Source organism: Morus notabilis, unplaced genomic scaffold (genome assembly GCF_000414095.1).
Source record: "Morus notabilis unplaced genomic scaffold, ASM41409v2 Scaffold1340, whole genome shotgun sequence".
Classification (NCBI taxonomy): Eukaryota; Viridiplantae; Streptophyta; class Magnoliopsida; order Rosales; family Moraceae; genus Morus; species Morus notabilis.
This window is the reverse complement of record NW_010362232.1, coordinates 189,389-202,470: the sequence shown is the minus strand read 5'-3', so window position 1 is coordinate 202,470 and position 13,082 is coordinate 189,389. Positions and strand designations below refer to the sequence as shown.

Here is a 13,082-nt window from a genome sequence, read left to right as displayed (position 1 = left end):
TTGTTGGTATATATCAATCAAATTTAAAACTTATAGTGTTCCTGTAAAGTGCTCTTCTTTCTAATACCAAATAAGAGAATTGGCAATTACAATCTTTCCTTCCAATCATACCAAATAATTTTAAAGAAATTCTGAATCATTCCCTTTCTTCTCACTTTTCTTTCCTTATATCTTATCTATCATTATTCCAATCCATCCCTCCTATTAAATAGACTTCTTATCCTTAATTTTCCAATTTTTCTTTTTACATCTGAAATAATATCTTATTATTTTCTTTTTAAAGACTTTTCCAAATTTGGCAGCTTTGCTTCCCTCCATTCCCTAAAAAGTCCTGAATTATTGAAAAAAGAAAGAGGAAAGTCCAAAGTTGCAAAGTTTAAACGGACGGAAACAAAAAATTGTGGGCCCCACGGAACGCAACCCGCATGCCCAGAATGTGTAGGGTAACCCCCCAAGACCCATTTTGAGGTTTAGCTATGTAGACCTTTGAGGAAAAGAAAAGGACAGGACAAAGCAGTAATTTCACAATAAGATTTCGTTTATTTTATCGATTCGAGTTTAGAATTCAAATTTTATTATACTAAATTTTTTTTAAAAACAGTCACATTTAACTTTTTTACTACAGTAAAAAACTTATATAAAATCACATCTCAACTCAAATTAAAAACTCGAATCAGTGAACTAAACAGGTCTTAAATTTTAAATGTAATTATTGCGATCTTATCTATAATCTTTAATTTAATGATAAACAATAATTAAAGACAAAACACGAGCCAGTGAGACATTGGACAGCCCCCAAAAGAGAGAGAAGGGATTAATTAAAGTAATTAATGATTCCTTATTCTAATTTTTATAATGTAAGAATTAGGGAGAGGATTTTTTGCGCGTGGAATTTGGGACAGAAAGAGAAACTTGTAGGGATTTCAGGATACCCATTGGACTGTTTTTTTGACTTTCTCTCTCTCTCTTTTTAATAGATATTTGAAGATTTTTGTTGAATTATACATAATTATTCTAATTTTTATGAATATTGATGTTTCATGCTTATCATATCAGTCATTGAATTTGTATTATTTTTTTAATTTAATTTAACTTTTAACCATATTTAATACAGATTTGACAATCAATAAATAAGAAACACCGGTATTCTCAAAAAAGAAGAAACATCATAGAAAGTCTCTAAATTTTAACCACCATATTAAATTAAAATAATAAATTATGATAGTTTAAGGGCTCGTTTAGTTCGTTGATTCAAGTTTTTAATTCGAGTTGAGATGTGATTTTATGTGAGAGTTTTTTACTGTAGTAAAAAAGTTAGATGTGACTGTTTTTAAGAGCTTTTTACTGTAGCAAAACTCGAATCGGTGAAATGAATGAGGCTTAATAAAATTTGATGAAAATTTAACGGTTAAAGACTGTATTTTATTGATATGGTATTTTTTTCTCTCATCCTGCCAAAATTTTTCATGGTTTTTATACATTAATCTTATTGATTTTTTTTTTTGTGAAACACGGTAAGACACCTTATTTACCCTCTAACAGAGTAATTTTTTTTTAGTTATTTGATTAAATTTTAACAATGTAATTTATATGTGTGCAAGTTAAAAACAACGCACCTTATTCATCAAGTTAAAAAAATGAAAATGTTACGTATATGTGCGATCTTATGGTAGGCTAAAAATCAACGGTGACAAAAAAAAATGTGACTTTTGCAATAATAGAGATAGAGATATCGTAATAATAATAACAATAATAATAAAATAAAATAAGTAGAAATTAGTGCTTGGTAGGCAAACATTAATTATCTTTTATTATCTTTCCTCTGTGTCGGAAAAGAAATTGCCGGTCCAAGTCGCAAGTCTATCCCCAATTGACACAGACAAAAAGAATTTATTTTTTGATTAAATAAATAAATAAATAAATAAATAATCCAAAATACAGAACTACTTAGTAGAGAGAGAAAGAGAGAGCGAGCGTGTGTTTGTGAAAAAACAAAAACAAAAAAAGAAAACAAAAAAAGAAGGCAGAAAAAGAGGTCGTGTCGGCTTCAAACAAACACGACCTTATCATCGTCGTCGTCGGATCCCCAACCCCATACCCACCAAAAACCAATAAACCAAAAACCCATTCGATTCTCGATCTCTCTCGCGGCAAATCCATTTCTCCGATTCCCAGCTTTCTCTCTCCTCCCTCTCTCTCTCTTCAGAGCTAGTCAGTGGAGTCCAGCTTCGGTTTTCTTCGGTAATGGTGATGATAATTGCTCAACTTTGAACAATACTGCTTTCTCTTCTTAGATTTCCTTCTTGTTTTCGCTGTTTATGGATTTTCTGTGCGTGTTTTGGGTATGTACCGTACGGTAATGATTGGAATCTTTGCGATCCGGTGGTGTTTGGTTGCTGAGAAAATAGAATGCGTTTTTTTTCCTAGAATGGGGGGAATATAGGTTTTTCTGCTAGTTCATGGGATCCGGAGAATAGAGAAGAGTTTGCGTTCATTTGGTTGGGGATTTTCCCTTTATTTTCTGTTCAATTTTAGCTTCAATTCAATCAGTATGTTTCGGATCATTTGTAGATCAAAATCTTAGCGAAATGTCAAATGTGATTTTTTTTCCTCTTTAGAATTACTTCTCTCTCTAAATTAAAAGAAAAAGAAGAAGAAAAAGAAAAAGAAGAGCTTATTTACTTTTGGGCAAAAAAAGTTTGTGCTTTATTGTTCATGGATTGGCGTTAGAGCTCCAAAAGCAAAAGGCAAAAACTTTTTGATTTGTTTTAACTCGCATTTAAGGCACAAAACAGACTGCACTGACACAAAAGTGACTAGAGATGGTTTTAGCTATCAGATTCTGAGGCCATTGTTTTTGCATTGATTATGGGTTACACATTTGACTGGGTTTTGGTTAATGGGTTTGGTCTAGTTTGGTGGGATAATTAATTGGTTACTTGTTAGATTCTGCTTTAATGTAAACAACTTGTTTTAACATTCACTTTCCATATGGTGATGGAACAGAGTTGAGCGCTTGGTGAAGATTTTGCCTGGTCTGTTTCGCTATGGCTTTCTCGGCTACCAATCATCTCTCCAAAGGAGCCCCTCCAGGTTTTAGTCTGTCCTTTTGTTGGGGTTTTCATAATGCTTTTGTTTGCTGAACAATATAAGGTGGAAATTAATAAAACTGATTTTGTGAATTTATGATGTTTGTTAAGCGAAGATGTTAAAATTGCATATTCCATAGAGTTTTCAAATCTTTAATTTTGTTGATGATGCGTTACTGTCGAAGAAAATTCTGTATACAACGCTGTTCTTTTGAAATTTAGGAAAGTAAATCCTCTGTGGCTCTAGAAAATGCTGTATAGATGTATGTTAGATTTGGGAATACTTGCACAGTTTGGTTACAGTGGGATTATTTTCGGTCATGCCACCCTGACCGTCTTGATTTAGAGCAAAAAATTGCTCTTTGATATTCTTTATTTAGATTGTGGTTCAGGAGAGTTCTGTTTCAGGGGAAACTGAATTTCGTTTGGTTTAATACCTGTATGTACTCATGAATAATTAGACACGGTCATCACTGTTATAAAAAAAAAAAAAAAAAAAAGAAAAAACCAAAAGTTGATCTACACACTGCAGTTTGAATCTATGCTGCAAAAAAAAAAAAAAAAAAAAAAAAAAACCAAAAGTTTATTTACCCCCTGCATTTTAAAATTTTGGCGAAAAAAAAAAAAAAAAAAAAAAAAAAACAAAAAGTTGATCTACACCCTGCAGTTTGAATCTATGCTGCAAAAAAAAAAAAAAGAAAAAAAAAAAAAGGTGCTTGGACTCTTCTGGACCAAATTTACCTTTACTTGCTAGAGAAAGTAATGGAATCATAGCTTTGTGTGTTTGAAATGAACAAGCTCATACTTGTTTACGTAGGAAGACACGTTTAGTGAAGGTTCAGATAACTGGATGCTGGAATTTCTGTCTTTAGGCTACTCTATCTTGCTGTAAAAGTATTAATTGATTTTAACTTTTTGCTTTTTGGAAGTGAATGAATTGAATACTATAAACAAGCTCAAACTATGCTGGCACTTGTTACCCCGACTCAATTTTTTGTTTGAGCTCTCAATTCTCACACAGATGAACTAATTATTTAGAAAAGTTAATGTTCTTTGGTAACTTCCAGTGGCAAGTGATCATGTGAATATGTTAGTATGGTAGCCGAATATAGTGATATGCCATAAGTTATGTCCGCTTTAGTGGTATTCTTTGATCCGTACTATTGTGGTATTCAAATTTCATTTTCTTATTACATCTAATGTTGAAGATATGCACTGCTGCTCGAAGTCAACGCTTATTATATATGGTATCTCATGGGCTTAGAGGCTGCTGTTGTTGCTTTTACGTTGATTCTCTTCCTCTAGTATAACTCCATAATTTTCATCACAGGGGCCTGTAGTGATGCTTTATACAAGGAATTGTGGCATGCATGTGCTGGACCACTTGTCACCCTTCCACGTGAACGAGAGCGAGTGTATTACTTTCCGCAGGGTCATATGGAGCAGGTACGTTAAGCTTTAATTAACTATCTCTCCCTCTCCCTCTCCCGTCTCATCTGTGTGAAGCTTTGAATTGTGTACTTTTGCGCTCTGTTTTGATATATTCTATTCTAGTTTTACTTGTAGAGACTACAAAACAATTTGTATCTATGTGTTCTTTCTAATTATATTTATTACAATTGCTATAAAAGCATTATAACTTATGACCATAAACCAGTCAATAAGATTCGTATTGTAGTCTTGAATTTAGAAAATATTGGCAAAGCCTATATCTAAAAAAAAATGATGGATTTATTTCAGATCTGAAGATTTACTCTTGTTGTTGGTTGTTTATGTTCTGTTTCATTTACTCTCCTAGTATCCTTTACGTCACATATATATTTTTGTGTATACAGCTAGAAGCATCTATGCATCAGGGGCAAGAGCAGCAAATGCCTTCATTTAATCTCCCATCTAAAATTCTTTGTAAAGTTTTTAATGTTCAGCTTCGGGTAATTTTTTCCATGCATTACGCACTTCCGTGATTAATCTTTTTAAGTGGATGGCTTGTTTTGATGCGAGCATTACTTAGTTTTACTTTTAACTTGGAGTGCAGGCTGAAATGGAAACAGATGAAGTTTACGCACAAATTGCTCTATTACCAGAACAAGATGTGAGCCTTTCTTTTCCTTCATGCCTTTTTAGCTCTATGAGTTTGGAGCCAATTTTGAATTCATTTATCTATTTGTTTGTTTACATTAACTATAATTATTACGTTGTGGTTTGCATAGTATTTAGTCATATTTGTTTGCAAAGCAAACACATGTAATCTTTTTGTCTTTATTTTCTACCTTTTAATCATACTTGATTTACGCGTATTCATATTCTTGGATCAGCAAAGCGAGGTTACTAGCCCTGATCCTCCACTTCCAGAACCTGCAAGGTGCACTGTGCATTCATTTTGCAAGACACTGACTGCTTCTGATACAAGCACCCATGGCGGATTCTCTGTCCTCAGGAGGCATGCGGATGATTGTCTGCCACCACTGGTAGCTCTACAGTTTTAGCTATTTGTCTCCTTGTTTGTTATGCTGTGTTTTATATTTTGTAAATATATTATTCTATTTATGTACCTCCCTTGCCCCTATTGAGAGTTCCTTTGGACATTGGAGTATAGTTTCTTTTAAACAGCATGACATACAATTTTGATTTTCTTTTCAGGATATGTCGCAGCAGCCCCCATGGCAGGAATTGGTTGCAACTGATTTGCATGGAAATGAATGGCATTTTCGTCATATATTTCGAGGTCGAGTATTCTTCATTGACTTGTGTACTGAGTATCGTTTGACTTCGAGTGAATTAGTCCAAAATTCTGGGTCACCCTGTCATTATGTTATACGCTAACTATTTGTAGCTTGTGGTGTAAGTAACCTTTTGTACCTTTGTTTGGTTCATTTTCATTGCTGGATGTCAAGTCACAATTTGCACTAGCATCTTTCATTTTATTTTTCAAGGAATTGTTTGAACACTATGTGGTGATGGAAAGTTGGGAGGCTTCAGTGAATTATATATGTAGGTCAAGTTAACGTGCCTGTTATTTTTTTTCTTTTTTTCCCAAGAAGTTCAATGGCCTGGCATCTCTGCATGGTGGCATTTTGTATTTTTTCTATTGTCATGCTTCAATGAGTTTTTATTGTTGTAATGCCTTTGACTTTTCTAGTGTCCTATTATGATGATAGTAAGTTCCTCTATTTCTGTTATGTTGATCTTGGAACTGACTGCAGGGCAACCTAGACGTCACTTACTCACAACTGGCTGGAGTGTTTTTGTCAGTTCCAAAAAATTAGTAGCTGGTGATGCATTTATATTTTTGAGGCAAGTTCTTTTTGCTCAAGACAAGCTCTTGTGCGCAAGACATGGATAATTGTTATTATGTTAGATGCTTTCTGTTGTGTTTACTTACTACTTGTCGTTTCCAGAGGTGAAAACGGAGAGCTGCGTGTTGGAGTTAGGAGACTCATGAGACAACCAAGCAACATGCCATCTTCTGTTATTTCTAGTCACAGCATGCATCTTGGAGTTCTAGCCACTGCATCTCATGCCATCTCTACCGGAACACTCTTCTCTGTCTTCTACAAGCCAAGGTCTTGTATTTTCTGCTTCAGTAAAGGCCCAAAAAATATCTGGATAGCCTACTCCGTATTGTTGAATCTTTGTTTTTTTTTGTTTCATGTTCTTTGGGATTAGGCTTTTGCCACCATATTTTTTCTGAACGTGCTTCATCTTTTCCCAGGACAAGTCGGTCTGAGTTTCTTGTAAGTGTTAACAAGTACCTTGAAGCTCGCAGTCACAAACTGTCAGTTGGAATGAGGTTTAAGATGAGATTTGAGGGTGAGGAAGTTCCTGAGAGAAGGTGAATTATGCGACTTATACTCTAAAGTCAGAAAGAAGTTATTATGTATCCTCACATATTTGATTCTTTATACTACAGGTTCAGTGGTACAATTGTTGGTGTGGGAGACAACGCATCATTTGGATGGCCAAATTCTGAGTGGCGATCCTTAAAGGTTTACATCTTTGTTCAATATTCTCTTATTTGGTATTCCGATCTTGTCCAAGAAAAGCATTGTAATATGGGCTGATCTTTCTCAAATCATGCCACTTTATCCTTTGTCTTTTGAATGGATTTTGAAGCATTAGAATGATTGAGTTTTCTTTTGTTTATATGGTTGGATTCAAGGTTTAAAAAGGCTTAATCAGGAATTGAGGCATGTTGTCTAATTGAGGCCTAAGCCTCGAATGAAAAGGATCATAAAATTAAAGAAAATTTATCAATATGCCATGATAATTAACACAATAAAGGTTGTAAATGATGGCATATTGAGAGTTCTATTTCCCGCAACCCCAGTTCAAAAAAAAAAAAAGCTTCAGAGTCTGCCTGCGAACGTTCTGGATTTTGGCTTGCACTGGTTATAATATGACCACAGTGGTTTTTTCCTGCAGTATTTCCTTTGGAAGTTCAGATTCCTTGAGATTGCTTTTCTGTCACCGTCCAAAAGTATATTTATTTTGATGAGAAAATAATTTATTTAGAATAAAAAATGATATGTCCCCAGAGAACAAGGTGTACCCTATAACATAGTTTACATTTTAGTTTATCATGTTGTCCATTTATTAATAATAATTTATATCATTATCTTCAGGTTCAATGGGATGAACCGTCATCAATATTGCGACCTGATAGAGTATCTCCATGGGAATTGGAACCACTTGTGGCAACTCCTCCCCCAAATTCTCAACCTACGCCAAGGAATAAGCGGGCAAGGCCTTCTGTTTTACCATCACCTTCTTCAGATATTTCTGTACTTGGTACATGGAAATCTCCATTGGAGTCTCCTTCAACTCTCTCATATTGTGACCCACAGCGTGGACAAGAACCCTATCCATCACCCAAGTTTAACACTGCATCAAAACCCAATCCGCTTGTTTTTAATGGGAACATTTCCAGCAACACAATGTACTGGTCCAATCGAGTTGAAGCTGCAACAGAGTCTTTCTCACCTTATATTAATAAAGAGTTTGGAGACAGAAGGCAGAGCAATGGGAATGCCTGCAGGCTGTTTGGTATTCAGCTAGTTGGCAATTCCAATTTAGAAGGCACTTCACCTGTGGTTGCAGTGTCTGGAACTATGGGGGACATCCAACCAGTTCTGTCTTTGGATGCTGAATCTGATCAGCACTCTGAGCCATCAAATATTAATCGAACAGATCATCCTTCTGTGAGTTGCGATGCAGAAAAATCGAGTCTGAGATCTCCTCAGGAGTTGCAAAGTAGGCAAATCAGGAGTTGCACAAAGGTAGGCCTTGATTATTCGACTCCTTCATTATTTGACTCTTATAATTTTAGAGTTTCTGTGCTTCAGCGAGGCCTGTAATTCCACAAAATCCGAGGACAGATATGGATGCCATATTCATGGAATATTTGTTGTATTCTGACACCTGTGCATATATGAGGTTTCTATTCTATGAATAAAAAACAATGCTGCTTTGTTGTTACTTCTATCTCTGCTTCTTTCTGAAAGGCAGCTGCTTCTGCTCAATGTTTGGACTATCTCATAGAACATATTTCTTTTATAGGTACACATGCAAGGGATGGCAGTTGGTAGAGCTGTAGATTTGACAAGATTTGATAGGTATGGGGATCTGCTCAGGAAACTGGAGGAGATGTTTGACATTAAGGGTGAGCTTTGTGGATCTACCAAGAAGTGGCAGGTTGTCTACACTGACGATGAGGATGACGTGATGATGGTTGGGGATGACCCGTGGAAGTAAGTTTCATTTGACCATGTTATTTAAATGCACGAAGTTGTAGCTCGTTTCGAACATAGTTCATAAGGGGGTTTCACCTTGAAATTAATATCTTCTTAAGATGGTCAATGAAGGTGTGGTTATTTAAAAGGGATTTAATTTCTCTTTGGGTTCGTTTTCTGCCAAGTGAATTAAACATGTAAAGTAAAATGACACATGGTGCTATTATTCGAGTCCTCTAATACTGGCAGATCTCAAAAGAATCATCATTTTTCAGATTTCTGTTCACGACTAAGAGAAAAAAAAAGTGCACCAAGTTTTAGAATCTTCCTTCGTGTATAATTGTTGTATTAGCATAGAGTTCCCTTTCTGTAGGATTATGTCCTTATTTCCAACTAGTGTGTGCAATTGCACATCATTATTGTCCCTGAGCATCCTGTTGAACCTTGTCTTCTGCTGCAGTGAGTTCTGCAATATGGTAAGGAAGATTTTCATATATACAACGGAGGAAGTTAAGATGTTGTCTCCCAAGATAAAGCTTCCAGTCAATGAAGAAGCCAAACCAGGAAAGCTGGATTGTGAGGTTGCAGTCAACCCCGAGGATCAATCATCTATTGTGGGGCCTGGGTGTTGATGTGCAATGCGCCTTCTTGTGAGGTGAACGTTAAAAACAAAGAAATGTAAGGAAAAGCAAAACGAAGTGGATCGATTGATTAAGCGTCGCTTCTAAGATTCTGTCTATAGGTTCCTACACAGATGCCACTACTTACAACCAATATATTCCAATGCTGGAATCGCCCAAGCAGTTTCCTGACATTCGGAGATGGAGGTGCGGATCTCTAATGGGCACTGCCATTTGGAGAGTGAGTTTTCCTTCATATTAGGGATTTGGGTGTTTTTGGTTATATTGTTTTATGGTGTAGTTTTACCAAAGAGAATTTCCTAATGCTTATCTGCCTAGACTTCCAATGGTTGGGGGGCAAAGTTCTTTGACGCTGTGACTGTGTCATGAAAACAGACAGTGGGAGCATAAGCTCTTTCTTTTCATATATATGTTTTTTGTTCTTTTTTTTTTCCCCACTTTGAGATCAAGACTCGTCACATTCCATTTGTACATAAATATATAGTCTGAACTTTCTTTTGGGAATGAGATATTTTGATGTCGTGACAAGAAGTATGTAACCAATTATTTGTGATTCTTGCTTAACGAGTGCTTATATGCTTTTGTATTGTTGGTTAGAGTTTTGTTTTTGTTTTTGTTTTTTTTTTTCAGCAGGTTAGAAAACTGCTCTTGCTTACAACTTAACATGCAAACTTTCCATTTAAAAAAAAAAAGGAAAAAAGAAAACTTTCCGTGCAAACTTTGAAATGGTGGAAGATCGTTATTTTTGGAAAGAATAATGTTAGGCCTAACATTTGGCCCATGTCGAAACACGGCTCAAGGAGTCTGACATGTGTTCAAGTCAATGGATGAGTAAACAGGTGCAAGGAAGTTGATTGGTGGGATCCCCTTGCTGGAGGCAACGCTCATAGCTACCTCGCCAGAGACGATGCTCCCAAGTCGAGGTAGTAAGGATGGACAAATTGAGAGTTCTTTCTTAGGGTCTCTTTGTTGATTTGAGTTTTTAATTCGAGTTGAGATGTGACTATATGTGAAAATTTTTTACTGTAATAAAAAAATTAGATGTGATTATTTTTGAGAATTTTTTATTATAATAAAACTTGAATTCTAAACTCGAATCGGTAAAATGAACGGGATCTTAATTTTATTGCCGGAGCGATTAACAACAGCAAGCTACTTAGAGGGACTAGTTTGCTTTTGGCAAGGAAGTTTGAGGCAAATAACAGGTTTGTAATACCCCTAGATGTTCCTGAATTTTCCCTTGAAAGAAAGTGTGTAACAATTATAATGTGTGACACGTTGTGCTTTGTTTTTCCTTTTGTGTTTGATAGCCAAGCGTTTATTCATGCGTTACTGTTTGTTGACAATGAATAGAAGGGTCGGTGGTCTACTCAAATCTCAGATCTGTATCCTTTTTAAGTAGGACTGCTTTTCTAGTGGGTTCCCAACGGTTACAAGATTTGAAAATTGAAAAAAAAAAAAAAAAAAAAAAAGGGCCAAAAGAATGCAAAGCCATTGACAAACCAGAAACCCCACCTTTTGTTTTTGTTTTTTTGTTTTTCCAAAGATGCCATTTCCAATGCCTTTATCATCATAAGCAACTTTCCCATCCCTACAAAATCTCTATAACTCGCAGTCTCACCAACAATCCAAAAAAAAAAAAAAAAAACACAATTTCTTCTCGTCTTTCACAACATACCCAATGATCAAAGCCATGAAAAGGCTCAAGATCTGGTCCAGAAAGAAGAGAAAGAAAAAGGCCTATAACTACCTTCCCTACTATCCTCCTCCTCCTCCTCCTTCCAGGCCGCCACCACCTCCGCCGCTGCCTCAAATTAATCACCACTCCTGCTGCTCATGCTCCCGAGCCGAGCCCTCAGCCCCGCCACTGCCGCAGTCCTTGTGGATCACGTCTGAAGAAGAAGCCATTTTGGCTGCACAAGTGGTGCAGCCTGCAGCCCCGGAGTTTGACTATGCAGCAATGCCTGATGATGAGATCAGTAATTCATCTTACCAGCAGTACATGGTGCCGGATCCAGTGTATGGAATTCCGGTTTCGACACGCAATGCTAAAACTGAGAGATCTGGTGGCCTTTTTGGTTGTGTTCTTGATTTTGGCATCCACCTTATTCGCTGCTTCATTCCTTGTTACCTCATCAAAGAAGTTAAGTGAAGTTCTATTTTATTTTATTTTTGGCCTCAAAATTCAAGGTGTCTAGAATTTAGACTGCCCTTTTTTAACATAAATAAGGGAATAATGTGTTATAAGGAGTCTATTTGAAGCATAAGAGGTCTGTAATTATACGTCGTGACAACCAGGAAAAGTATTATATATATATATATTTAGGCTCTGGGATGCAAAATGTAATGTTGTTTTTTGAGAGTAGTAATGTTATTGTTTATACTTTCTTATTATATGCGTGTATATGAAATAATCCATTTTAATTTTCAAAAACAAAAGAAACAATCCCTGTTCAGACGTTCTAACAATAATTTTTGTGTTGTTTTGTTTTGTTTTTATTTGTGTTAAAGTAAAAAATAAAAAAAAACTTCGGCCGTTTCTTCTCTATTCTTCATGTTTCCTTGGAGTTGATTTTACAGTGATGATATATCCTAAAATCAACAATACTTTTCTTGCTGAATTTTTTTCTTTTTTAACCATGTGATTCTAGAGAGAGCACCCAAGACATTCGGCAAAATCTTTTATTTTACTTTTTTTTTTGTCTATCCTTTTTTATTCATGTATTTCTTTTATTTCCACTTATAGTAAAATGAAGAATTATAGTTGGTTATGAGGACAAGGTTTGAGAGTGTGAGTGCTTGCTGGTATGCCTCAATATAATGAGCACTTTTAAACAAATCCACTTGTTTCACATCCCGACTCTCTCGACTCAAGCGTTACCGCCGGTATTCCTCTAGGTAGCCGCAATCCCATGGATCGATTGGTGTGGCATTTTAATCAGAGTGGTAATTATTCGGTTAAATCCGGATATTGGCTGGCTTTGGAACTTCAAAAAGAATCATACGTCGTCTGGGGTGGGGGATGATGCTCGCTGGTGGTCTTGCCTATGGAACCTCTCAATTCCGGAAAAAAATTTAAAATATTTCTGTGGAAAGCTTTCCATGGTATTCTTCCGGTTTTCAGTAATCTGACTAAAAGAGGGCTCAAGTGTTGTCCTTGTCCACGGTGCCAGGATGCGGAGGAGACGGTATGGCATGCTTTATGGAGCTGCAATGGGGCACAAGAGGTTTGGAATCGCTGTGCTCTCTGGCCTAATTTACGCATTTTTGTTTGACGGATTATGTAGGTTTGGTCCGGTTCGTGACTTGGTGGTCTCGTAATGTGGAGGTTTTTGAAACAAAATGGAAGGGATGTTGTGGAGGAATCTGATGCTGTTAATGTTGTGCAAGCTGTTCATTCGTATCATTCCCTGGAAGCTGCAAACACTATTTATTGAATATACACAAGACTTCGATGACACAAACTCATGGTGGTATTGTTTGCAATCATATTCCATGTGGTAAGAACACAGTTGCCCACCTGTTAGCAACTTCAGTTTTTTATGGCTATGTTGAGATTGTTGGTGTGGATTTTATTCCCCTTTTTGTTGGTAATGCTTGTTTAACCGATTTGGCTGGTTAAT

At 36.1% G+C, this 13,082-nt stretch overlaps 2 protein-coding genes across 4 annotated transcripts; both read left to right on the top strand.

The window, feature by feature from the left end:
- Window positions 1–1,970: 1,970 nt before the first annotated feature.
- On the top strand, window positions 1,971–10,271 carry LOC21394247 (auxin response factor 1). 3 transcript variants are annotated; one of them, XR_002902493.1, is made up of 15 exons: window positions 1,971–2,241; window positions 3,007–3,093; window positions 4,420–4,535; window positions 4,925–5,020; window positions 5,125–5,181; window positions 5,405–5,557; window positions 5,730–5,814; window positions 6,293–6,383; window positions 6,488–6,652; window positions 6,802–6,921; window positions 7,000–7,075; window positions 7,712–8,365; window positions 8,646–8,836; window positions 9,279–9,679; window positions 10,093–10,271. XR_002902493.1 is itself a non-coding variant. In XM_024167784.1 (14 exons), exons 2-14 carry the CDS (start codon window positions 3,048–3,050, stop codon window positions 9,448–9,450), a joined length of 2,022 nt encoding a protein of 673 aa, XP_024023552.1. In that variant the 5' UTR covers window positions 1,971–2,241; window positions 3,007–3,047; the 3' UTR covers window positions 9,451–10,013. The 3 variants fall into 3 exon arrangements, 2 of the variants coding, with proteins under 2 accessions (XP_024023552.1, XP_024023553.1); XM_024167784.1 differs by lacking the exon at window positions 10,093–10,271 and having other exon boundaries at window positions 9,279–10,013; XM_024167785.1 differs by lacking the exon at window positions 10,093–10,271 and having other exon boundaries at window positions 1,971–2,247; window positions 9,279–10,013.
- Window positions 10,272–10,627: 356 nt separating this feature from the next.
- LOC21394246 (formin-like protein 2) lies at window positions 10,628–11,788 on the top strand. The gene is made up of 2 exons (XM_010101480.2): window positions 10,628–10,664; window positions 10,770–11,788. Exon 2 carries the CDS (start codon window positions 11,141–11,143, stop codon window positions 11,609–11,611), a length of 471 nt encoding a protein of 156 aa, XP_010099782.2. The 5' UTR covers window positions 10,628–10,664; window positions 10,770–11,140; the 3' UTR covers window positions 11,612–11,788.
- The last annotated feature ends 1,294 nt before the right edge of the window (window positions 11,789–13,082 follow it).